This window comes from Oncorhynchus nerka, linkage group LG25 (assembly GCF_034236695.1).
Source record: "Oncorhynchus nerka isolate Pitt River linkage group LG25, Oner_Uvic_2.0, whole genome shotgun sequence".
Lineage (NCBI taxonomy): Eukaryota > Metazoa > Chordata > Actinopteri > Salmoniformes > Salmonidae > Oncorhynchus > Oncorhynchus nerka.
The window spans coordinates 4307927-4335383 of record NC_088420.1 but is presented as its reverse complement, the minus strand read 5'-3'; the positions used below and the strand labels follow the sequence as shown (position 1 = coordinate 4335383).

Sequence of the window (27457 nt, the reverse complement as noted above, 5' to 3'; positions counted from 1 at the left end):
GGGCTGATAATTATTGTGTCCCAGCTTGTTTATTTTGTTTTGCTGTTCTTGTCTTTGTGGTTAAAAAGATTCCGATACGGTTGTCTCAGTCATTATACCCTTTACATCGTTTGAGATGAACGTATGAGTCTGATTTATATCGTATCAGGACTGAAAAGAAGGGCTCGTCCGGGATTTGAACCCGGGACCTCTCGCACCCAAAGCGAGAATCATACCCCTAGACCAACGAGCCACGACAAAAACAAAATAACATTTTACAAGATATAGATAGGTAACTATACCTTCATTTTAAGACTGATTGGATCCCACAAATGGCACTATTTAAATAACATCCGCAGATAGCACGGGGAAAACATTCGTTTTGGATGTAGCAAACGTCAAAGTAAAAACACAAAAGAACAGGGCTCGTCCGGGATTTGAACCCGGGACCTCTCGCACCCGAAGCGAGAATCATACCCCTAGACCAACGAGCCGCGTGCACTGGCAGGTGACATTTTGACGTTATAAATGACTACAATACAACAGCGAACCATTATTTTAAACCTGCAATTCCAGGTATATAAAGCATTTCTAAATGCGCCAGGTAATTAGCCAAATTTTACATGTTGCATTGCTTGTTTCAGGATGGGACTCATGTGTTACCGAAACGTTTGCTGGCTAACTAACTAGCTTAGCTAACGTTATCACATACGTTACCGATAGCTTTACGTGCCAGCATAGCTTCAACTCACAACTTGGCTAGCTATCTATCTAGCTACTGTAGCTAGCTAACTATATAGCTATCTATCTAGTTAACTAGCTAGCTAACTATCTAGCTAACAATCTAGCTACTGTATCTATCTATCTAGCTAACTATATAGTTAACTATCTAGCTACCTATCTAGCTACTGTATCTATCTAACTATCTAGCTATATATCTAGCTACTGTATCTCTGTAGCTAGCTAACAATCTAGCTAACTATCTAGCTATCTATCTAACTACTGTATCTATCTATCTATCTAGCTACTGTATCTATCTATCTATCTACTGTATCTAGCTAACTATCTATCTAGCTACTGTATCTATCTAGCTACTGTATCTAGCTATCTAGCTACTGTATCTAGCTACCTAGCTACTGTAACTATCTAGCTACTCTATCTAGCTACCTATCTAGCTAACTATCTAGCTACTGTATCTAGCTAACTATCTAGCTAACTCTATCCCAGAATGCCCTGCGGGGGAAAACGGACTGTAAACACAACAGTTGTTATATCCCAGAATGCCCTGCGGGGAACGCACTGTAAACACAACAGTTGTTATCTAGAGCTCACTAGTATCTGCTATCTGACGTTACCTACTCTGTGAGTATCATCATTTATTAGTATAATAATCTTATCTCATGGTTTCACACGTAACAACAAATTAATCTAATATCCTATATTGACATGTATGACTACGGATACAACGTTAATAAATTCTAGCTACTTATAAGTGTCTCTAGTTTTTTTGTCGTCAACTCATCTAACCAAGTTGCTAGCTCGTTTATCTAGCTAATGTTATACTGTCCTTGACTTACTTTAGCTAACGTTAACTAGTACAAACAAACAAAAACTGAATTGCTAACTATGACTCAATACATTTAGCAATCTGGTTGGCTAACAAGTTTGTTGATAAGCTGGCGTAGTGGTCTGTATGATCAAAACACTCTGCAGACAGTACTGATGATGGACTGCTAACTGATAGCTATCTAACTGTCGCTCATGTAATGCGAATTTCAAAGTAGCTTCCCAGTCCTAATCACGAGTCATACGTTCATGGTTTTATTTACAGGGACCATGTAAACCGGTTAGAAGCCAATTACTAGAGATGGATGCCTTTTTGGGATCTCTGCAAGACCATGACCAGATACGAGCAGCTACCTTTAGTTCTAATAGGAGTAACTATGCATTGGAAGATATCTATGTTGTTGTTTTTTTTTTTTTTAAACCTCAAGCATTTCAGAAAATAAATGTTGTCCTGCTCCGCCCTTCCCAGCTCTGTCCTCACGCTCCCGAGCTGCAGGAGCTGATGAGACAACATCATGGTGAACTGAGGACTAGGCAGAGATCCATGCCACTGTTGCACAGCGGAGAAGAGGAGCTCCTCTCAGCCAGAAACCTCATAGACCAAAGGAACTCGGAGGTACGGTTGTGCAGTATCATTATTGTATCTCCAGACTCCCCTGCTCACACCCCCATCTAGACTAATCTCCAGACTCCCCTGCTTATCTCAGACTCCCCCTGCTCACACCCCCATCTCCAGACTCCCCCTGCTCACACCCCCTCCATCCCCTCCACACCCCCATCTCCAGACTCCCCCTGCTCACACCCCATCTCCAGACTCCCCCTGTCACAATCAAATTAGACTCTAATAGACTCCCCTGCTCATATTGACCCCCTGCTCAATCTCCAGACTTGCTCACTATCTCCAGACTCCCCCTGCTCACACCCCCATCCCCAGACTCCCCCTGCTCACACCCCCATCTCCAGACTCCCCTGCTCACACCCCCATCCCAGACTCCCCCTGCACACCCCCCATCTCCAGACTCCCCCTACCCCCCATACTCCCCCTGCTCACACCCCCATCTCAGACTCCCCCTGCTCACACCCCCATCTCCAGACTCCCCTGCTCACACCCCCATCTCCAGACTAGTTATTAGACTCCCCTGCTCACACCCCCATCTCCAGACTCCCCTGCTAGTTTTTTTGTCGTCCCCCTGCTCACACCCCCATCTCCAGACTCCCCTGCTCAAGACTCCCCTGCTAACCCCCATCTCCAGACTCCCCCTGCTCACACCCCATGCTAGCTCGTTTAGTGACTCCCCTGCTCACACCCCCATCCCAACTCCCCCTGCTCCATGTAATGTCATAAGACTCCCCCTGCTCACACCCCCATCTCCAGACTCCTGCTCACACCCCCATCTGACTCCCCCTGCTTTAGTCTCCAGCTAACGTTAACTCTCCAGACTCCCCCTGCTCACAAACAAACAAAAATCTCCAGACTGAATTGTCTGGCAAGCTAGCTAGCTGACAGTCAATACATTTAGATACAATCTGGTTGGCTAACAAGACTTTGTCACCCCATCTCAGACTCCCCCTGCTCACACCCCCATCTCCAGACTCCCCCTGCTCGTCTCCAGACTCCCCTGCTCACACCCCCATCCCCAGACTCCCCCTGCTCACACCCCCATCAAAACCCATCTGCTCCCCCTGCTCACACCCCCATCTCCAGACTCCTGATCTCCAGATGGACAGACTCTATCTAACTGTCGCTCATGACTCCCCCTGCTCACCCCCCATCTCCAGACTCCCCCTGCTCAACCCCCATCTCAACACCCCATCTCCCAGACTAATCCCCTGCTCATACCCCCATCTCCAGACTCCCCCTGCTCATTTACACCCCCATCCCAGACTCCCCTGCACACCCCATCCCCAGACTCCCCTGTTCCAGACTCCCCCTGACACCCCCATCTCCAGACTCCCCCTGCTCCACCCCCATCTCCAGACTCCCCCTGCTCACACCCCCCATCTCCAGACTCCCCCTGCTTCTGGACTCCCTGCTCCACCCCCCATCCAGACTCCCCTGCTCTCTCAACTCCCCCTGCTCACCATCTCCAGACTCCCCCTGCTCACACCCCCATCTCCAGACTCCCCTGCTCACACCCCCATCTCCAGACTCCCCCTGCTCACAGATCCCCCTGCTCACACCCCCATCTCCAGACTCCCCTGCTCATGCCTTTCCCCTGCTCACACCCCCCATCTCCAGACTCCCCCTGCTCATCTCCAGACTCCCCCTGCTCACAATCTCCAGACTCCCCCTGCTCACACCCCCATCTCCAGACTCCCCCTGCTCACACCCCCATCTAGACTCCCCCTGAAGACACCCCCATCTCCAGACTCCCCCTGCTCACACCCCCATCTCCAGACTCCCCCTGCTCAGCTACCCCCCATCTCCCAGACTTCTAATATCTCCAGAGTCAACCCCCATCTCCAGACTCCCTGCTCACACCCCATCATTGACTCCCCCTGCTCACACCCCCAAGATATCTATGTTGTCACCCCCCCCATCCTTCCCCCTGTCACACCCCCATCTCCAGACTCCCCTTCCCCCTTTAAGACCTCAATCTCCAGACTCCCCCTTCAGAAAATCTCCAGAAATCTCCCCCTGCTCACACCCCCATCTCCCAGACTCCCCCTGCTCACACCCCATCTCCAGACTCCCCCTGCTCACACCCCCATCCCCAGACTCCCCCTGCTCACACCCCATCCCCAGACTCCCCCTGCTCACACCCCCATCTCCAGGACTCCCCTGATCCCCAGACTCCCCCTGCTCACACCCCCACAAATCTCCAGACTCCCCCTCATCTCCAGACTCCCCCCTGCTCACACCCCCATCTCCAGACTGAACCCCCCATAAGAGGACGGACTCCCCCTGCTCACAGGCAGACTCCCCCTGCTCACACCCCCATCTCCAGACTCCCCCTGCTCACACCCCCATCTCCAGACTCCCTGCTCACACCCCTCTCAGACCAGAAACCCCCTCATAGACCAAATCTCCAGGAACCCCCATCTCCAGACTCCCCCTGCTCACACCCCCATCTCCAGACTCCCCCTGCTCACGGTTCTCAGACTGCATAGATCCCCCTTATCTGACTCCCCCTGCTCACCCCCATCTCCAGACTCCCCCTATCTCCAGACTCCCCCTGCTCACACCCCCATCTCCAGACTCCCCCTGACTCCCCAGACTCCCCCTGCTCACACCCCCATCTCCAGACTCCCCCTGCTCACACCCCCATCTCCAGACTCCCCCTGCTCTCCAGACTCCCCCCCCCCCATCTCCAGACTCCCCCCTGCTCACACCCCCATCTCCAGACTCCCCTGCTCACACCCCCCAGACTCTCCAGACTCCCCCCCCCATGCTCCACACCCCCATCTCCAGACTCCCCCTGCTCACACCCCCATCTCCAGACTCCCCTGCTCACACCCCCATCTCCAGACTCCCCCTGCTCACACCCCCATCTCCAGACTCCCCCTGCTCACACCCCCATCTCCAGACTCCCCTCCAGACCCCCATCTCCAGACTCCCCCTGCTCACACCCCCATCTCCAGACTCCCCCTGCTCTCTCCAGACTCCCCCTGCTCACACCCCCATCTCCAGACTCCCTCCAGACTCCCCTGCTCACACCCCCATCTCCAGACTCCCCTGCTCACACCCCCATCTCCAGACTCCCCTGCTCACACCCCCATCTCCATCTCTCAGACTCCCCCTGCTCACACCCCCATCTCCAGACTCCCCCTGCTCACACCCCCATCTCCAGACTCCCCTGCTGCTCCCCCTGCTCACACCCCCTCACACCCCCATCTCCAGACTCCCCTGCTCACACCCCCCATCTCCAGACTCCCCTGCTCACACCCCCATCTCCAGACTCCCCCTGCTCACACCCCCATCTCCAGACTCCCCCTGCTCACACCCCCCATCTCCAGACTCCCCTGCTCACACCCCCATCTCCAGACTCCCCTGCTCACACCCCCATCTCCAGACTCCCCTGCTCACACCCCCATCCCCAGACTCCCCCTGCTCACACCCCCATCTCCAGACTCCCCTGCTCACACCCCCATCTCCAGACTCCCCTGCTCACACCCCCATCTCCAGACTCCCTGCTCACACCCCCATCTCCAGACTCCCCTGCTCACCCCCCATCTCCAGACTCCCCCTCACACCCCCATCTCCAGACTCCCCCTGCTCACACCCCCCATCTCCAGACTCCCCTGCTCACACCCCCATCTCCAGACTCCCCTCTCCAGACTCCCCTGCTCACCCCCATCTCCAGACTCCCCCTGCTCACACCCCCATCTCCAGACTCCCCCTGCTCACACCCCCATCTCCAGACTCCCCCTGCTCACACCCCCCATCTCCAGACTCCCCTGCTCACACCCCCATCTCCAGACTCCCCACACCCCCTCTCCAGACACCCCCATCTCCAGACTCCCCTGCTCACACCCCCATCTCCAGACTCCCCCTGCTCACACCCCCATCTCCAGACTCCCCCTGCTCACCCCCCATCTCCACTCCCTGCTCCCCCCATCTCCAGACTCCCCTGCTCACACCCCCATCTCCAGACTCCCCTGCTCACACCCCCATCCCCAGACTCCCCCTGCTCACACCCCCATCTCCAGACTCCCCCTGACTCCCCCTGCTCACACCCCCTCCAGACTCCCCCTGCTCATCCCAGACTCCCCCTGCTCACACCCCCATCTCCAGACTCCCCCTGCTCACACCCCCATCTCCAGACTCCCCTCCCTGCCCACCCCCATCTCCAGACTCCCCCTGCTCACACCCCCATCTCCAGACTCCCCCTGCTCACACCCCCTCCCCTGCTCACATCTCCAGACTCCCCTGCTCACACCCCCTCCCCTGCTCATCTCCAGACTCCCCTGCTCACACCCCCATCTCCAGACTCCCCTGCTCACACCCCCATCTCCAGACTCCCTGCTCACCCCCTCATCTCCAGACTCCCCTGCTCACCCCATCCCCATCTCCAGACTCCCCTGCTCACACCCCCTCCAGACTCCCCTGCTCATCTCCAGACTCCCCCTGCTCACACCCCCATCTCCAGACTCCCCCCCCATCTCCAGACTCCCCCACCCCCATCTCCAGACTCCCCCTGCTCACACCCCCATCTCCAGACTCCCCTGCTCACACCCCCATCCCCAGACTCCCCCTGCTCACACCCCCATCTCCAGACTCCCCCTGCTCACACCCCATCTCCAGACTCCCCCTGACTCCCCTGCTCACACCCCCATCTCCAGACTCCCCCTGCTCACACCCCCATCTCATCCCCTCAGACTCCCCTGCTCACACCCCCATCTCCAGACTCCCCCTGCTCACACCCCCATCCCCAGACTCCCCCTGCTCACACCCCCATCTCCAGACTCCCCTGCTCACACCCCCATCCCCAGACTCCCCCTGCTCACACCCCCATCTCCAGACTCCCCCTGCTCACACCCCCATCTCCAGACTCCCCCTGCTCACACCCCCATCTCCAGACTCCCCTGCTCACACCCCCATCCCCAGACTCCCCCTGCTCACACCCCCATCTCCAGACTCCCCTGCTCACACCCCCATCCCCAGACTCCCCCTGCTCACACCCCCATCTCCAGACTCCCCCTGCTCACCCCCCATCTCAGACTCCCCCTGCACACACCTCATCCCCACCCCCTGCTCTCACACCCCCATCTCAGACTCCCCCTGCTCTCACAATTATCTGGAAGGTCCCTCATCTCTGTACCCCACACATATTATCTGGAAGGTCCCTCATCTCTGTACCCCACACATATTATCTGGAAGGTCCCTCATCTCTGTACCCCACACATACAATTATCTGGAAGGTCCCTCATCTCTGTACCCCACACATACAATTATCTGGAAGGTCCCTCATCTCTGTACCCCACACATACAATTATCTGGAAGGTCCCTCATCTCTGTACCCCACACATACAATTATCTGGAAGGTCCCTCATCTCTGTACCCCACACATACAATTATCTTGAAGGTGGTGAATTTCGAAGTGAATTTCGAACATGGATTCAACCACAAAGGGATATTCAATGTCTGCTTTGTTTTTTATTTTTGCCCATCTACCAATAGGTGCCCTTCTTTGTGAGGCATTGGAAAACCTCCCTGGTCTTTGTGGTTGAATCTGTGTTTGAAGTTCACTGCTCGACTGAGGGACCTTACAGATAATTGTATGTGTGGGGTACAGAGTTGAGGTAGTCATTGAAAAATCATGATAAACACTATTATTGAACACAGAGTGAGTCCATGTTACTTATTATGTGACTTATTAAGCACATGTTTACTCCTGAACTTATTTAGGCTTGACAAAGACATAACAAAGAGGTTGAATACTTATTGACTCAAGACATTTCAGCTTTGCATTTCTATTCTTTTGTAAAAAAAAAAAAAGAAAGTTTAAACATAATTCCACTTTGACGTTATGGGGTATTGTATGTAGATCAGTTACAACATCTTAATTTAATCTATTTTAAATTCAGGCTGTAACACAACAAAATGTGGGAAAAAGTCAAGGGGTGTGAATACTTTCTGAAGGCAGTATATATAATCTCTGTTTTAACTCCTGATGTCTCACTCCTTGCCTTTTATACCCTGTGGAAGATGTACAAAGTGACAGTGGCTATAGTTTCACTGTTAGACCTGCAGAACACTGGCTGTCGGTTGTTGAAAGTGGTAGTGGAGAAAGAGCTGATGCAGGTGAACTAGACTGAGAGGCTATGTGGAAGTAGGATTGCAAAACTCTCTTAATTTTCCCTAAATTCTCCAGTTTTCTAGAAATCCTGTTTAGAAGATAATTGGAATAAGCAAAATAAATAAAATATAAAATACATTGGAATCCTTCAACCAGGATTTCTGGAAAACCTGCTAATTCGATTTTTGCAACCTTTCTGCTGCATGTAACTGTGGTGTTCAGCTTTCCGTCAGTCTCCGTCAACATAAAGGTGTGGGGCCTAAAACTGAGCTTGAATGCTAATCTCCCAGAAGAAAAACACACTAATGGAATGAACTGCGAAGGCTGTCATGTTGTTGTTGGTGAGAACTTACACTAGAGATGAGGTCCGATACATCAAGACACAACATTGGAACAATTCTGTGACTACTACAACAAGTTTGTTTTAATTTAACATGCATTGCTGCACGACAGCGTTTCTTCCTAACGTGTGTTTTGTAGCTGTGAATGCAGCCTGCCTACCGGGTTCTCTTGACACGAGCCCTTATTGCCTGTTTATCTTCCCACAGGCCGGGTTGCTCCGCAAGCAGCTAAATGAGGTCCAGACAGGGAAGCAAGAGCTGGTCATTAAATATGAGGAACAACTGCAGCGTGTCAAAGATGAGGTACGTTAGTGAGCGAGTTAGTGCAACACAAAGACGGTGTCGGTCTGTCTGTCAGCCTGTCTACCTACCTGTCAGTCTGTCCGTCTGTCTACCTATCTGTCTGTCAGTCTGTCTGTCAACCTACCTGTCTGTCTGTCAGTCTGTCTACCTGTCTGTCTGTCAGTCTGTCCGTCTGTCTACCTATCTGTCAGTCTGTCTGTCTTTCTGTCCGCCTGTCTACCTATCTGTCTGTCTGTCAGTCTGTCTACCTATCTGTCTGTCTGTCAGTCTGTCTACCTATCTGTCTGTCAGTCTGTCTACCTGTCTGTCTGTCAGTCTGTCCGTCTGTCTGTCAGTCTGTCTACCTATCTGTCTGTCAGTCTGTCCGTCTGTCTACCTATCTGTCAGTCTGTCCGTCTGTCTACCTATCTGTCTGTCTTTCTGTCAGTCTGTCTACCTATCTGTCTGTCTGTCAGTCTGTCTACCTATCTGTCTGTCAGTCTGTCTACCTGTCTGTCTGTCAGTCTGTCCGTCTGTCTGTCAGTCTGTCTACCTATCTGTCTGTCCGTCTGTCTGTCAGTCTGTCTACCTATCTGTCAGTCTGTCAGTCTGTCCGTCTGTCTATCTGTCTGTCAGTCTGTCTGGGTATCTGTCTGTCTGTCTATCTGTCTTTACTCTAAATTAGAGAACCAATAATATCCATTTTCCGTATGCTCAAGGTACTTACATAGTACGGGTGAAACCCAGTCTAGTCTTAATGTGTACAGAGAGCTGCATGAATCAAGCCACACCATTCCCATGTCTCCTCTCTCTCTCCCTCCCTCCCTCCAGTTGTCTAAGCTGAAACACAGCTACCAGAAGCTTCAGAGTAAACAGCTGAAGGAGTCTCGTGAAGGAGCCAAGAGCCGAGAGGAGGACAGGACAGAGGTGACCCGCCTCAATGGAAAGATAGAGGTACGGCCTGGTTCTTTTCTCAGAAGCTATGGACCAGTGTTCCCGGTGCTCCTGGACACCTCCTGGGGACGTACAGTATGTAGACATTTTGTCAGAGAAGGAGTGATCATCAGTTTGACCTTCTTTTAAGATCCTAACCAATAACATTATATCGGACAAGAAGGACCTGATCCTTTTGACACCCTCTGCTGTTCCCTAGCTGTGTGTTGACCCCTGACCTCTGTGTTGTGTTCATCCCTGACCTCTGTGTTGTGTTCATCCCTGACCTCTATGTTGTGTTGACCACTGACCTCTGTGTTGTGTTGACCACTGACCTCTGTGTTGTGTTGACCACTGACCTCTGTGTTGTGTTGACCACTGACCTCTGTGTTGTGTTGACCCCTGACCTCTGTGTTGTGTTCATCCCTGACCTCTGTGTTGTGTTCATCCCTGACCTCTATGTTGTGTTCATCCCTGACCTCTGTGTTGTGTTGACCCCTGACCTCTGTGTTGTGTTGACCCCTGACCTCTGTGTTGTGTTGACCCCTGACCTCTGTGTTGTGTTGACCCCTGACCTCTGTGTTGTGTTGTGTTCATCCCTGACCTCTGTGTTGTGTTGTGTTCATCCCTGACCTCTGTGTTGTGTTGATACCCTGACCTCTGTGTTGTTTTTGACCCCTGACCTCCGTGTTGTGTTCATCAGGAGTTCCGTCAGAGGTCAGCGGAGTGGGAGAACCAGAGGATGCAGTACCAGAAGCAGGTGTCGTCCCTGGAGACCCAGAGGAAGGGTCTGGCAGAGCAGTTCACTAATATGAAGGTAACTTAGCAACCAGGGACTTTACTATTTAATATATGTTGTGTTGTACAAAAAATGTACAGATAGTTTTACATCACAATTTACAGGGTCGTGACCTTGACGCTGATTCCCCTCTAATCTTCTATCATCACTTGTCTCATCGAGAGATTTACTGTTATTCTACATATGTGAACACTGAAGACTACTGTTGACATTAGAATTAAGGAGCCTTATGACTTTATAGGAAAATTACCCCCCCACCACACTTTCAAAATATCCTGAAATGAGCTACACTCTGCTGTACCTCCTCTTCCAGTCCCAGGGTGCAGCGTGGCTACAGGACCCAGGAGGAGGGCGTGCCGGGCAGGCAGATCTGCAGAGGCTGAGGGGTCAGTTGGAGAGGGCCCAGGATACACTGCACTCCCAGGAACTGGAGCTGGAACGACTCAGACACCTCCAGGAGCAGCTGAGGGGAGAGCCCAGGAGGGGACAGCATGTAGGAGCCTGGAGGGAGGGAGAGAGGGAGAGAGAGAGGGAGGGAGGGGGAACCCGGTGCCTGTTGGCAGACCTGGAAGGGAGGGAGGGAGGGAGGGAGGGAGGGGGGAACCCGGTGCCTGTTGGCAGACCTGGGAGGGAGGGAGGGGGAACCTGCCTGTTGGCAGACCTGGGAGGGAGGGAGGGAGGGGGAACCCGGTGCCTGTTGGCAGACCTGGGAGGGAGGGAGGGAGGGAGGGGAGGGGAACCCGGTGCCTGTTGGCAGACCTGGGAGGGAGGGGGAACCCGGTGCCTGTTGGCAGACCTGGGAGGGAGGGAGGGAGGAGGGGTACCCGGTGCCTGTTGGCAGACCTGGGAGGGAGGGAGGGAGGGAGGGAGGTGGAACCCGGTGCCTGTTGGCAGACCTGGGAGGGAGGGAGGGAGGGGGAACCCGGTGCCTGTTGGCAGACCTGGGAGGGAGGGAGGGAGGGGAGGAGGGGGGAACCCGGTGCCTGTTGGCAGACCTGGGAGGGGGAACCCGGTGCCTGTTGGCAGACCTGAGAGGGAGGGAGGGGGAACCCGGTGCCTGTTGGCAGACCTGGGAGGGAGGGAGGGAGGGAGGGAGGTGGAACCCGGTGCCTGTTGGCAGACCTGGGAGGGAGGGAGGGAGGGGGAACCCGGTGCCTGTTGGCAGACCTGGGAGGGAGGGAGGGAGGGAGGGAGGGAGGGGAGGGGGAACCCGGTGCCTGTTGGCAGACCTGGGAGGGAGGGAGGGAGGGAGGGGGGAACCCGGTGCCTGTTGGCAGACCTGGGAGGGAGGGAGGGAGGGAGGGAGGGAGGAGGGAGGGTACCCGGTGCCTGTTGGCAGACCTGGGAGGGAGGGAGGGAGGAGGGAGGGAGGGGGAACCCGGTGCCTGTTGGCAGACCTGAGACGGACAGTTTTCTTGAAATAGACAGTCAGTGCCAGCCAGGTGCAGGTCTCTGTGATTGATGTTACAGTCAGGAATAGACGACGAGATGAGACAGTGGTGTGAAATGCACGGTTGTTGTAAACCAAAGACGCTGCAGATTGGTGTGAATGAAAAATAACATGATATTAGACCATAGCTTATAGACTGATTCATAGACCTGCTTATAGACTGGCTTATAGACTGATTCATAGACTGGCTTATAGACTGGCTTATAGACTGATTCATAGACTGGCTTATAGACTGGCTTATAGACTGATTCATAGACCTGCTTATAGACTGGCTTATAGACTGATTCATAGACTGGCTTATAGACTGGCTTATAGACTGATTCATAGACTGGCTTATAGACTGGCTTATAGACTGATTCATAGACCTGCTTATAGACTGGCTTATAGACTGATTCATAGACCTGCTTATAGACTGGCTTATAGACTGATTCATAGACTGGCTTATAGACTGGCTTATAGACTGATTCATAGACCTGCTTATAGACTGGCTTATAGACTGATTCATAGACTGGCTTATAGACTGGCTTATAGACTGATTCATAGACTGGCTTATAGACTGGCTTATAGACTGGCTTATAGACTGATTCATAGACCTGCTTATAGACTGGCTTATATACTGATTCATAGACCTGCTTATAGACTGATTCATAGACTGGCTTATAGACTGATTCATAGACCTGCTTATAGACTGGCTTATAGACTGGCTTATAGACTGATTCATAGACCTGCTTATAGACCTGCTTATAGACCTGCTTATAGACTGGCTTATAGAGTGATTCATAGACTGGCTTATAGACTGATTCATAGACCTGCTTATAGACTGATTCATATACTGGCTTATAGACTGGCTTATAGACTGATTCATAGACCTGCTTATAGACTGGCTTATAGACTGATTCATAGACTGGCTTATAGACTGGCTTATAGACTGATTCATAGACCTGCTTATAGACTGGCTTATAGACTTGCTTATAGACTGGCTTATAGACTGATTCATAGACTGGCTTATAGACTGATTCATAGACTGATTCATAGACTGGCTTATAGACTGGCTTATAGACTGGCTTATAGACTGATTCATAGACCTGCTTATAGACTGGCTTATATACTGATTCATAGACCTGCTTATAGACTGATTCATAGACTGGCTTATAGACTGGCTTATAGACTGATTCATAGACCTGCTTATAGACTGGCTTATAGACTGATTCATATACCTGCTTATAGACCTGCTTATAGACCTGCTTATAGACTGGCTTATAGAGTGATTCATAGACTGGCTTATAGACTGGCTTATAGACTGATTCATAGACCTGCTTATAGACTGATTCATATACTGGCTTATAGACTGGCTTATAGACTGATTCATAGACCTGCTTATAGACTGATTCATATACCTGCTTATAGACTGGTTCATAGACCTGCTTATAGACTGGTTCATATAACTGCTTATAGACTGATTCATAGACCTGCTTATAGACTGGCTTATAGACTGATTCATAGACCTGCTTATAGACTGGCTTATAGACTGATTCATAGACCTGCTTATAGACTGGTTCATAGACCTGCTTATAGACTGGCTTATAGACTGATTCATAGACCTGCTTTTAGACTGGCTTATAGACTGATTCATAGACCTGCTTTTAGACTTCATAGACCTGCTTCATAGACCTGCTTATAGACTGATTCATAGACCTGCTTATAGACTGGCTTATAGACTGATTCATAGACCTGCTTATAGACTTGGTTCATAGACCTGCTTATAGACTGGCTTATAGACTGATTCATAGACTGGCTTATAGACTGGCTTATAGACTGATTCATAGACCTGCTTATAGACTGATTCATAGATTCATAGACCTGCTTATAGACTGGTTCATAGACTGCTTATAGACTGGCTTATAGACTGATTCATAGACCTGCTTATAGACTGGCTTATAGACTGATTCATAGACCTGCTTATAGACTGATTCATAGACCTGCTTATAGACTGGTTCATAGACCTGCTTATAGACTGGTTCATATAACTGCTTATAGACTGGCTTATAGACTGATTCATAGACCTGCTTATAGACTGATTCATAGACCTGCTTATAGACCTCTATAGACTGCTTATAGACTGATTCATAGACCTGCTGGCTTATAGACTGGTTCATAGACCTGCTTATAGACTGGCTTATAGACTGATTCATAGACCTGCTTTTAGACTGGCTTATAGACTGATTCATAGACCTGCTTTTAGACTGGCTTATAGACTGATTCATAGACCTGCTTATAGACTGATTCATAGACCTGCTTATAGACTGGCTTATATAGACTGATTCATGGTTCATAGACCTTATAGCTGGCTATAGACTGGTTCATAGACCTGCTTATAGACTGATTCATAGACCTGCTTATAGACTGGCTTATAGACTGATTCATAGACCTGCTTATAGACTGGCTCATAGACCTGCTTATAGACTGGTTCATAGACCTGATTCATAGACTGGCTTATAGACTGATTCATAGACCTGCTTATAGACTGGCTTATAGACTGATTCATAGACCTGCTTATAGACTGGTTCATAGACTGGCTTATAGACTGTGGGTTTGGACTGATTCATAGACCTGCTTATAGACTGGTTCATAGACTGGCTTATAGACTGTTTATAGTTTGGGCTTATAGTTGTAGACTGGTTCATAGACTGGCTTATAGACTGTGGGTTTGGTGTTGTAGACTGGTTCATAGACTGCTTATAGACTGGACTTATTATAGACTGGCTTATAGACTGATTCATAGACCTGCTTATAGACTGATTCATAGACCTGCTTATAGACTGGCTTATAGACTGATTCATAGACCTGCTTATAGACTGGTTCATAGACCTGCTTATAGACTGATTCATAGACCTGCTTATCGACTGGCTTATAGACTGATTCATAGACCTGCTTATAGACTGGCTTATAGACTGGTTCATAGACCTCCTTATAGACTGGCTTATAGACTGATTTATAGACCTGCTTATAGACTGGCTTATAGACTGATTCATAGACCTGCTTATAGACTGGTTCATAGACTGGCTTATAGACTGTGGGTTTGGTGTTGTAGACTGGTTCATAGACTGGCTTATAGACTGTAGGTTTGGTGTTGTAGACTGGTTCATAGACTGGCTTATAGACTGGCTTATAGACTGATTCATAGACCTGCTTATAGACTGGCTTATAGACTGATTCATAGACCTGCTTATAGACTGGCTTATAGACTGTGGGTTTGGTGTTGTAGACTGGTTCATAGACTGGCTTATAGACTGGTCCATAGACCTGCTTATAGACTGATTCAGACCTGCTTATAGACAGTGGGTTTGGTGTTGTAGACTGGTTCATAGACTGGCTTATAGACTGATTCATAGACCTGCTTATAGATTGGTTCATAGACCTGCTTATAGACTGATTCATAGACCTGCTTATAGACTGGCTTATAGACAGTGGGTTTGGTGTTGTAGACTGGTTCATAGACCGGCTTATAGACTGGTTCATAGACCTGCTTATAGATTGGTTCATAGACCTGCTTATAGACTGATTCATAGACCTGCTTATAGACTGGCTTATAGACAGTGGGTTTGGTGTTGTAGACTGGTTCATAGACCGGCTTATAGACTGATTCATAGACCTGCTTATAGACTGGCTTATAGACTGTGGGTTTGGTGTTGTAGACTGGTTCCTAGACTGGCTCATAGACTGTAGGTTTGGTGTTGTAGACTGGTTCATAGACTGGCTTATAGACTGTAGGTTTGGTGTTGTAGACTGGCTTATAGACTGTGGGTTTGGTGTTGTATACTGGTTCATAGACTGGCTTATAGACTGTGGGTTTGGTGTTGTAGACTGGTTCATAGACCTGCTTATAGACTGGCTTATAGACTGTGGGTTTGGTGTTGTAGACTGGTTCATAGACTGGCTTATAGACTGGGTTTGGTGTTGTAGACTGGTACTTAGACTGTAGGTTTGGTGTTGTACACTGGTTCATAGACTGGCTTATAGACAGTGGGTGTGGTGTTGTAGACTGGTTCATAGACTGGCTTATAGACTGATTCATAAACCTGCTTATAGACTGGCTTATAGACTGTGGGTTTGGTGTTGTAGACTGATTCATAGACTGATTCATAAACCTGCTTATAGACTGATTCATAGACGGTGGGTTTTGTTGTTATAGACTGATTCATAGACCGTGGGTTTTGTTGTTATAGACTGATTCATAGACAGTGGGTTTGGTGTTGTAGACTGGTTCATAGACTGGCTTATAGACTGGGTTTGTTGTTGTAGACTGATTCATAGACGGTGGGTTTTGTTGTTGTAGACTGATTCATAGACTGTGGGTTTGTTGTTGTAGACAAATTCATAGACTGTGGGTTTGTTGTTGTAGACTGATTCATAGACTATGGGTTTTGTTGTTATAGACTGGTTCATAGACTGATTCATAGACTGTGGGTTTTGTTGTTGTAGACTGATTCATAGACTGTGGGTTTTGGTGTTGTAGACTGGTTCATAGACTGGGGGTTCACTCTGCTCCCCCCTGCAGGTGCTGACAGAGGAGAAGGAGGGGCAAAAGCAGCAGTTCTGTAATGACCTGTCCAAGCTGACCAGGGCCCTGCAGGCTAAAGAAGAAGTCATCCAGTCTCTAGAGGAGTGTCTAGGAGCCCAGGGGAGAGGTGGCTCAGGACTACAGCTCCTCAGACAGGACCTAGAGAAGACTACCACCAAGCTACACTCTGCCCAGGCCTGTGAGGTCCACCTGAAGACTGAACTGGCCAGACTCAGAGACAGGTGATCTGACTGACTGACCGGTTGGTTGACTGACTGGTTGACTGACTGGTTGGTTGACTGACTGACCGGTTGGTTGACTGTGACTAAATGACTGACTGGTTGGCTGACTGTCTGACTGGTTGGTTGACTGTGACTAAATGACTGACTGGTTGTCTGACTGGTTGGCTGACTGTCTGACTGGTTGGTTGACTGTGACTAAATTACCGACTGGTTGTCTGGTTAACTGTATGACCAAATGGTTGACTGGCTTGACTGTCTAAATGACTGACCGGCTGACTGTCTGACTGACTGACTGGTTGGCTGACTGTCTGATTGGCTGACTGGTTGGCTGACTGTCTGACTGACTGACTGTCTGATTGGCTGACTGTCTGATTGGCTGACTGACTGACTGGTTGGCTGACTGTCTGATTGGCTGACTGATTGACTGGTTGGCTGACTGACTGACTGACTGGTTGGCTGACTGTCTGATTGGCTGACTGATTGACTGCACCATGTCTCCCACTTCATTTGTAAATTGTCTGAATAAAGTCTATTAGCACCATGTGTGAATTGAGTCCATTTAACAACACCGCCATGTTGTCTTTCATTTTACACTCGTGTTGAATTAATCGTGTTAAGGTTGAAAAGTTTACGTAACGAGTTGTTAAAAAAATATTCCAACTAAACGTTGTTGAATTGTGGGTCCTCTGTTTTATCATGTAGTCAATCTGCATCCATCTGTGTGACAGTTTGGTTGATGAAGGAACAACATCTGCTTTGTCGTCATACTGCAGCCTGGTATCAGTTTATATGCATCACAATTTGTCGTCATACTGCAGCCTGGTATCAGTTTATATGCATCACAATTTGTCGTCATACTGCAGCCTGTTATCAGTTTATATGCATCACAATTTGTCGTCATACTGCAGCCTGGTATCAGTTTATATGCATCACAATTTGTTGTCATACTGCAGCCTGGTATCAGTTTATATGCATCACAATTTGATGTTTTTACAACAACCACAAAAACCCTATGTGCCCATAGTGAAACATGTCTTCTCTCCTCAGACTGGAGACCATGAGCAGACAGAGAGGAGAGTTGGTCACGAGAGAAACGGAGCTAAAGCATATCAAGGAAGAGAGGAGTCGCTCTGTAACTGAGGTGAAACGGGTAAGTGATATGGACCAGGGTCCCACAGTAAGTGGCAGTGACCAGGGTCCCACAGTAAGTGACATGGACCAGGGTCCCACAGTAAGTGGCATGGACCAGGGTCCCACAGTAAGTGGCATGGACCAGGGTCCCACAGTAAGTGGCATGGACCAGGGTCCCACAGTAAGTGGCAGTGACCAGGGTCCCACAGTAAGTGACATGGACCAGGGTCCCACAGTAAGTGGCAGTGACCAGGGTCCCACAGTAAGTGACATGGACCAGGGTCCCACAGTAAGTGGCATGGACCAGGGTCCCACAGTAAGTGACATGGACCAGGGTCCCACAGTAAGTGGCAGTGACCAGGGTCCCACAGTAAGTGGCAGTGACCAGGGTCCCACAGTAAGTGGAAGTGACCAGGGTCCCACAGTAAGTGGCAGTGACCAGGGTCCCACAGTAAGTGACATGGACCAGGGTCCCACAGTAAGTGGCATGGACCAGGGTCCCACAGTAAGTGACATGGACCAGGGTCCCACAGTAAGTGGCATGGACCAGGGTCCCACAGTAAGTGGCAGTGACCAGGGTCCCACAGTAAGTGGCATGGACCAGGGTCCCACAGTAAGTGGCAGTGACCAGGGTCCCACAGTAAGTGACATGGACCAGGGTCCCACAGTAAGTGACATGGACCAGGGTCCCACAGTAAGTGGCATGGACCAGGGTCCCACAGTAAGTGGCATGGACCAGGGTCCCACAGTAAGTGGCAGTGACCAGGGTCCCACAGTAAGTGGCAGTGACCAGGGTCCCACAGTAAGTGACATGGACCAGGGTCCCACAGTAAGTGACATGGACCAGGGTCCCACAGTAAGTGGCATGGACCAGGGTCCCACAGTAAGTGACATGGACCAGGGTCCCACAGTAAGTGACATGGACCAGGGTCCCACAGTAAGTGACATGGACCAGGGTCCCACAGTAAGTGACAGTGACCAGGGTCCCACAGTAAGTGACATGTGACCAGGGTCCCACAGTAAGTGGCATGGACCAGGGTCCCACAGTAAGTGGCATGGACCAGGGTCCCACAGTAAGTGACATGGACCAGGGTCCCACAGTATGGCATGGACCAGGGTCCCACAGTAAGTGACATGGACCAGGGTCCCACAGTAAGTGGCAGTGACCAGGGTCCCACAGTAAGTGACAGTGACCAGGGTCCCACTGTAAGTGACAGTGACCAGGGTCCCACAGTAAGTGGCATGGACCAGGGTCCCAAAGTGGTGACATGGACCAGGGTCCCACAGTAATGACATGGACCAGGGTCCCACAGCATGGACCAGGGTCCCACAGTGTGACATGGACCAGGGTCCCACAGTAAGTGACATGGACCAGGGTCCCACAGTAAGTGGCAGTGACCAGGGTCCCAAATGATGTGGCAGTGACCAGGGTCCCACAGTAAAGATGGCTTGACCAGGGTCCCACAGTAAGTGGCATCCAGGGTCCCACAGTAACCCTGGCATGGACCAGGGTCCCACAGTAAGTGGCAGTGACCAGGGTCCCCAGTAACCCTGGCAGTGACCATCCCACACACCTGGCAGTGACCCTCCTGACCATGGCAGACCAGGGTCCCACAGTAAGTGGCTGACCATCCAGACACCTCCAACCCTCCTGACCATCCAGACACCTCTGTAACTGAGGTGAAACATCCAGACATGGACCAGGGTCCCACCCTCCAGTGACCATCCAGACACCAGGGTCCCACCCTCCTGACCAGTGACCAGACACCTCCTAACCCCCTGACCAGGGTCCCACAGTAAGTGGCATGGACCAGGGTCCAGACACCTGGCAGTGACCCTCCTGACCAGTGGGGTCAGACACCTCCTAACCCTGAAACTGGTAATGCAGACACACTACATGACCCTCAAAATACTAACATCCAGAGCCTCCTCACCATGAAACTTCCCTGTAGTTTTGTTGTCTTGCAACGTACACCTGCGTAACCCTCCTGATGCAGAGACGGAGGGTCACACACTACAACCTTCCTGACCATTGGTCAGGAGGATTCTCCATGTTAACCTTAACCCTCCTGACCATCCAGACACCTCCTAACCCTCCTGACCAACCAGACACCTCCTAACCCTCCTGACCATCCAGACCCTCCTGACCATCCAGACACCTCCTAACCCTCCTGACCATCCAGACACCTCCTAACCCTCCTGACCATCCAGACACCTCCTAACCCTCCTGACCATCCAGACACCTCCTAACCCTCCTGACCATCCAGACACCTCCTAACCCTCCTGACCAACCAGACACCTCCTAACCCTCCTGACCATCCAGACACCTCCTAACCCTCCTGACCATCCAGACACCTCCTGACCATCCAGACACCTCCTAACCCTCCTGACCATCCAGACACCTCTTCAGAGTTGTAACCCTCCTGTCCATCCAGACACCACACCTCTGGGATTCTAACAACGTCTGCAGTCTCATCTCAATGGCTGATCACTGTTCTCAACACTTGTCGTTGTACATCGCACACTACAAGAGCATTGTTCCGTGCTGAAGCCCGACCAGACAAACTCAACCCTGTTCCGTGCTGAAGCCCCACCAGACAAACTCAATCCTGTTCCGTGCTGAAGCCCCACCAGACAAACTCAACCCTGTTCCGTGCTGAAGCCCCACCAGACAAACTCAATCCTGTTCCGTGCTGAAGCCCCACCAGACAAACTCAACCCTGTTCCGTGCTGAAGCCCCACCAGACAAACTCAACCTGTTCCGTGCTGAAGCCCCACCAGACAAACTCAACCCTGTTCCGTGCTGAAGCCCCACCAGACAAACTCAATCCTGTTCCGTGCTGAAGCCCCACCAGACAAACTCAACCCTGTTCCGTGCTGAAGCCCGACCAGACAAACTCAACCCTGTTCCGTGCTGAAGCTCCACCAGACAAACTCAATCCTGTTCCGTGCTGAAGCCCGACCAGACAAACTCAACCCTGTTCCGTGCTGAAGCCACACCAGACAGGAGTATTAAAACATATTTACCTGTACTTAGCCTCTGTCGAAGCTTTCAATAACATTATCTTAAGTCACGATTCGTCCAGTTGTAGCATGCGGTGGTCGTTTTCAGTGGCTGGCCAATAGATGGGAAATACCAGGATGTTTAATGAGCACATAACGACAGGACAGTCCTATTTACATTCCGTTCTATTATAGCTGCGTGAGGAGCTGGCGAGGGCGGAGCAGACGCGCTGCTGGGAGGTGGAGGGCATGAGGAAGGAGGTGTCCCAGATGACCAATGAACTGCACCAGCGTGACATTACCATCGCCACCCTCAGTGGCTCCGCCTCCAGCATGGAGCGCCAGCTAAGTGGCGAGGTGGAGAGGGCAGAGCGCCGGGCGGCTGAGCTCAAGGTGAGGTCCACCAGGGTGAAGGGAGTCTTAAAAGAAAGATTGTACACAATTACAACAAATAGTAACCCTCCTCTTAAATGGTCTACCAAGGGGGGGGGCTGTCTGTAGAAATCATTAGCCTGTAAATTGCAAGCTATTGTGGACTAGTGATCTCTGGTTACTCTCTTATCTTTCTTCACTTCAGTCCATAAGGTGGCAGTAGTGATAGCATCTGAGCAAATGATGGAGCTACTGTACATGTATACAGTGTATTCAGACACCTTGACTTTTTCCACATTTTGTTACAGCCTTATTAAAAAACAATCCTCATCAATCTACACACAATACCCCATAATGACATCACAATACCCCATAATGACATCACAATACCCCACAATGACATCACAATACCCCACAATGACATCACAATACCCCACAGTGACATCACAATACCCCATAATGACATCACAATACCCCATAATGACATCACAATACTCCATAATGACATCACAATACTCCATAATGACATCACAATACTCCATAATGACATCACAATACCCCATAATGACATCACAATACTCCATAATGACAAAGCAAAAACAGGTTTTTAGAAATGTTAGCACATTTTAACAGATATTTTTTTATTATCATGAACTGAAATAGTATTCAGAACCTTTAACTCAGTACTTTGTTGAAACACCATTTGCAGCGATGACAGCCTTGAGTCTTCTTGGGTAGGAAGTGCAGCTCAGTTTCCATCTCATTTTGTGGGCAGTGTGCACATAGCCTGTCTTCTCTTGTGAGCCAGGTCTGCCTACAGCGGCCTTTCTCAATGGCAAGACCATGCTCACTGAGTCTGTGCATAGTCAAAGCTTTCCTTAATTTTGAGTCGGTCACAGTGGTCAGCTTTTCTTTCACTGTGTGCTGTCTGTTGAGGGCCAAATTGTACACAGATGTTTTTGCAGAGTTCTGCATGCAGAGTCTCAATTTGGTGTTTGTCCCATTTTGTGAATTCTTGGTTGGTGAGCTGACCCCAGACCTCACAACCATAAAGGGCAATGGGTTCTATATCTGATTCAAGTATATTTAGCCAGATCCTTATTGGGATGACAAATGTTATGTTAATTTTGATGGAGTAGAAGGCCCTTCTTGCCTTGTCTCTCAGATCGTTCACAGCTTTTGGAAGTTACCTGTGGCGCTGATGTTTAGGCCGAGGTATGTATCGTTTTTTTATGTGCTCTAGGGCAACGGTGTCTAGCTGGAATTTGTATTTGTGGGCCTGGCAACTGGACCTTTTTTGGAACACCATTATTTTGGTCTTACTGAGATTTACTGTCAGGGCCCAGGTCTGGCAGAATCTGTGCAGAATATCTAGGTGCTGCTGTAGGCCCTCCTTGGTTGGGGACAGAAGCACCAGATCATCAGCAAACAGTAGACATTTGACTTCAGATTCTAGTAGGCTGAGGCCGGGTACTGCAGACTGTTATAGTGCCCTCGCCAATTCATTGATATATATATATATTGAATCGGGTGGGGCTTAAACTGCATCCCGGTCTCACCCCGCTGGCTAGCTGGCTAATGAATGTACTGAGTTAGCTAAATCATGTTAGCCGCTAATGCTAATCTCAAGTTAGCTGGCTAGCTAGCTAATACATGTACTGAGTTAGCTAAATCATGTTAGCCGCTAATGCTAATCTCAAGTTAGCTGGCTAGCTAGCTAATAAATGTACTGAGTTAGAAAGCTAGCTAATACAGCTTTGCCTGTATCGTGCAGGCAGTGTGAAAATGATTTCAAACGAGTGCCAGGAAATGGATTTGAAATGCAGGAAATAATTTGAGGTTGAAGTTGAATTGAACAGTATAAACCAATCAGAATAGAGAAAGACCCATTTGAAAATCACTTAGAATATATGTGTTGCTAACCTGAGGTAATATACTACTCATAAATCACACTTAGAAATGTTAGTAATAACTACTTATGCCAGTGGCTCTGTTACTCTATTCCATCCAGGTGACTCAGGTGCAGCTGGAAACTCTGAAGATTGAGAACCAACATCTGAATGATCTGCTGGAGAGAGTGGAGTCGAGGTCAACTATGGTCTGGACTGATTTGTACTTCTTTGGAACGTTGTCCAAATCTACTGTATATGTCCCCTTTAGTCCTGGTGTATCTTTCATTATCTTTCATTATCTTTCATTCTCTTTCATTATCTTTCAATATCTTTCATTATCTTTCATTTACATTTACATTTACATTTAAGTCATTTAGCAGACGCTCTTATCCAGAGCGACTTACAAATTGGTGCGTTCACCTTAAGACATCCAGTGGAACAGCCACTTTACAATAGTGCATCTAAATCTTTTAAGGGGGGGGGTGAGAAGGATTACTTTATCCTATCCTAGGTATTCCTTAAAGAGGTGGGGTTTCAGGTGTCTCCGGAAGGTGGTGATTGACTCCGCTGTCCTGGCGTCGTGAGGGAGTTTGTTCCACCATTGGGGGGCCAGAGCAGCGAACAGTTTTGACTGGGCTGAGCGGGAACTGTACTTCCTCAGTGGTAGGGAGGCGAGCAGGCCAGAGGTGGATGAACGCAGTGCCCTTGTTTGGGTGTAGGGCCTGATCAGAGCCTGGAGGTACTGAGGTGCCGTTCCCCTCACAGCTCCGTAGGCAAGCACCATGGTCTTGTAGCGGATGCGAGCTTCAACTGGAAGCCAGTGGAGGGAGCGGAGGAGCGGGGTGACGTGAGAGAACTTGGGAAGGTTGAACACCAGACGGGCTGCGGGCTGGGCTTTCAATATCTTCCATTATCTTTCAATATCTTTCATTATCTTTCAATATCTTTCATTATCTTTCATTATCTGTCAATATCTTCCATTATCTTTCATTATCTTTCAATATCTTTCAATATCTTTCTTGCCCTCTTCAATCTCTCTCCTTCACCCCCTACAGAAAGGGGACCCTTGCCTGGCCTCTCTGAGAGAGAGCTATGTATCGTCTCTGAGTAGCTTGGAGCAGGAGAACAGGCAGATGAGACAGGAGTTGGCGGAGGTGAGAGCTCGCCTGGAGGCCTCTACACAAACCTGGCAGGACAAGCTAGACAGATCCCTGCTACACAACCAGTCCAGGGCCGGTCCACGACAAACACAAGATGGGTAGGCTACAGTAGACAGACAAACACACACACTGCAGTCTCACTCAGGTCACACAAAGCCTGGTGAATTATGCTTTGTGTTCTCCGCTAATGTTTAGTGAACCTCAGTGTTGCACCTGCTGTAGGAGTGAAGAGGAACTGCAACAGAGACACAGAGAGGAGATCTTAGCCATGGAGGCCAGGATGCAGGAGAACACCTCGCACTACGAAGAGGAGATCCAGCGTCTCCTCCAACAGCTGGAGGCACTCTCCTCCTCCTCCCCTCACAGACACCACGGACAGACCCTGGACCACAGGCCCGTCTCAGCCTCCTCTTCCTCCTCCTCCTCGTCCTGTAGAGAAAGCAGACTAGCCCGGGGGACAGCCTCAGCCCTCGTCTGTGTTCCTAATGGACCTGCACCTCTACCTGTCTCTGCACCTGGTGGTGCTGAGGGCCAGTTGTCCAATTCAGAGGAGGCTCTACACCTGCAGGCCAGTCAAGACATACTGAACACGGTGAGGCTACATGTCAGTGACGATGTAGATACACTCACTCTGCCAGACTCACGTGGTTACTATATACAGCTGCTCTGTTAAGAAACATGTTAGTCATTTAGCAGACGCTCTTATCCAGAGACACTTACAGACTTTTCCTCGGTGAAGCTGCTGTCAAAAAAGTCCGTAAGAAAAGACAAGTGCAGTTCTTAAGCGACTAACGTTAAGCGACAAGGAGACCAATGTTGAGCGACTAGGAGACTAACGTTAAGCGACTAGGAGACTAATGTTGAGCGACTAGGAGACTAATGTTGAGCGACTAGGAGACTAACGTTAAGCGACTAGGAGACTAACGTTAAGCGACTAGGAGACTAACGTTGAGCGACTAGGAGACTAACGTTGAGCGACTAGGAGACTAACGTTAAGCGACTAGGAGACTAATGTTGAGCGACTAGGAGACTAATGTTAAGCGACTAGGAGACTAATGTTAAGCGACTAGGAGACTAATGCGTTAAGCGACTAGGAGACTAATGTTGAGCGACTAGGAGACTAATGTTAAGCGACTAGGAGACTAGCGTTAAGCGACTAGGAGACTAGCGTTAAGCGACTAGGAGACTAACGTTAGCGACTAGCGACTAGGAGACTAGAGTTAAGCGACTAACGTTAAGCGACTAGGAGACTAGCGTTGAGCGACTAGGAGACTAACGTTAAGCGACTAGGAGACTAACGTTAAGCGACTAGGAGACTAGCGTTAAGCGACTAGGAGACTAACGTTAAGCGACTAGGAGACTAGCGTTAAGCGACTAGGAGACTAACGTTAAGCGACTAGGAGACTAACGTTAAGCGACTAGGAGACTAACGTTAAGCGACTAGGAGACTAATGTTGAGCGACTAGGAGACTAATGTTGAGCGACTAGGAGACTAACGTTAAGCGACTAGGAGACTAATGTTAAGCGACTAGGAGACTAATGCGTTAGCTAACGACTTAGGAGACTAGCGTTAGCGACTAGGAGACTAATGTTGGCGACTAGGAGACTAACGTTAGCGACTAGAGACTAACGTTAGCGACTAGAGACTAATGTTAGCGACTAGGAGACTAACGTTAAGCGACTAGGAGACTAACGTTAAGCGACTAGGAGACTAACGTTAAGCGACTAGGAGACTAACGTTAAGCGACTAGGAGACTAGCGTTAAGCGACTAGGAGACTAATGCTGGTATAGTGAGGAGTAAAATATAATGTGATGTTAGTCAAAGTTGACGATGACGATAACAGGCAGATTTTGAGTAATTGAGGGGAAAAACAGGATATAATCTCCTTTTCAGTCTTCAGTTAGTACGGCAATATAATACTCTGTCTAGGGTTTCAAATCACAAACCTTCTCCAAATTCCCAGTTTTCCCAGAATTCCCAGTTGGAGGATTTCCTGCTTATTCCCGCCAAATTCCTGGAATCTTCCAGCTAATGCTGGTATAGTGAGGAGTAAAATATAATGTGAAAAAAAAAAAACTGGTAATTTGAGGAAATTTACCGGAATTGCGCAACCTTATAGTGTCTAATACCTCCTGTTCTCCAGGAGCGCTGTGTGGCTTCCCCTGCTGGCTCGGTGGCTTCCCGGTACCTGGAGGAGGAGAACCTGCGCTCCCAGGAGCTGCTCCAGAGACTAGACGCTCACATCCAGGGCATGAGACAGGACAATGTCAGGACCGTTTCTAAATACCTGACCATCCAGACACCTCCCAACCTTAACCCTCCTGACCATCCAGACACCTCCTAACCTTCACCTTCCTGACCATCCAGTCACCTCCCAACCTTAACCCTCCTGACCAACCAGACACCTCCCAACCTTAACCTTCCTGACCATCCAGACACCTCCTAACCCTCTGACCATCCAGACACCTCCCAACCTTAACCTTCCTGACCATCCAGACACCTCCCAACCTTAACCCTCTGACCATCCAGACACCTCCCAACCTTAACCTTCCTGACCATCCAGACACCTCCCAACCTTAACCTTCCTGACCATCCAGACACCTCCCAACCTTAACCCTCTGACCATCCAGACACCTCCCAACCTTAACCTTCCTGACCATCCAGACACCTCCCAACCTTAACCTTCCTGACCATCCAGACACCTCCCAACCTTAACCTTCCTGACCATCCAGACACCTCCTAACCTTCCTGACCACCCAGACACCTCCCAACCCTCCTGACCAAGCAGACACCTCCTAACCCTCCGGACCATCCAGACACCTCCCAACCCTCCTGGCCACCCAGACGCCTCCCAACCCTCCTGACCAACCAGACACCTCCTAACCCTCCTGACCATCCAGACACCTCCCAACCCTAACCCTCCTGACCATCCAGACACCTCCCAACCTTAACCCCCCTGACCAACCAGACACCTCCCAACCTTAACCCTCCTGACCAACCAGAC

General features: G+C 49.7%; 2 protein-coding genes and 2 non-coding genes across 4 annotated transcripts; 2 read left to right on the top strand and 2 right to left on the bottom strand.

Annotated features, from left to right (window-relative positions):
* Positions 1-160: 160 nt before the first annotated feature.
* On the bottom strand, positions 161-232 carry trnap-ugg (transfer RNA proline (anticodon UGG)). Its single transcript has one exon. It is a non-coding gene; the product is annotated as a tRNA-Pro (tRNA).
* A 169-nt stretch (positions 233-401) lies between these two features.
* On the bottom strand, positions 402-473 carry trnap-cgg (transfer RNA proline (anticodon CGG)). The gene has a single exon. It is a non-coding gene; the product is annotated as a tRNA-Pro (tRNA).
* A 1616-nt stretch (positions 474-2089) lies between these two features.
* LOC135564616 (uncharacterized) lies at positions 2090-7911 on the top strand. Its single transcript, XM_065009982.1, has 11 exons — positions 2090-2161; positions 2509-2670; positions 2758-2878; positions 3138-4096; positions 4207-4639; positions 4861-4994; positions 6032-6146; positions 6369-6594; positions 6791-6930; positions 7123-7290; positions 7895-7911. The coding sequence occupies exons 1-11, from the start codon at positions 2090-2092 to the stop codon at positions 7909-7911; spliced, it is 2547 nt and encodes an 848-aa protein (XP_064866054.1).
* cep63 (centrosomal protein 63) lies at positions 2106-27162 on the top strand. Its single transcript, XM_065009489.1, has 13 exons — positions 2106-2161; positions 8195-8290; positions 8834-8929; positions 9740-9862; positions 10545-10658; positions 10954-11133; positions 16649-16893; positions 17941-18043; positions 21223-21420; positions 23411-23497; positions 24347-24549; positions 24674-25043; positions 26597-27162. Exons 2-13 carry the CDS (start codon positions 8195-8197, stop codon positions 26795-26797), a joined length of 2016 nt encoding a protein of 671 aa, XP_064865561.1. The 5' UTR covers positions 2106-2161; the 3' UTR covers positions 26798-27162.
* The last annotated feature ends 295 nt before the right edge of the window (positions 27163-27457 follow it).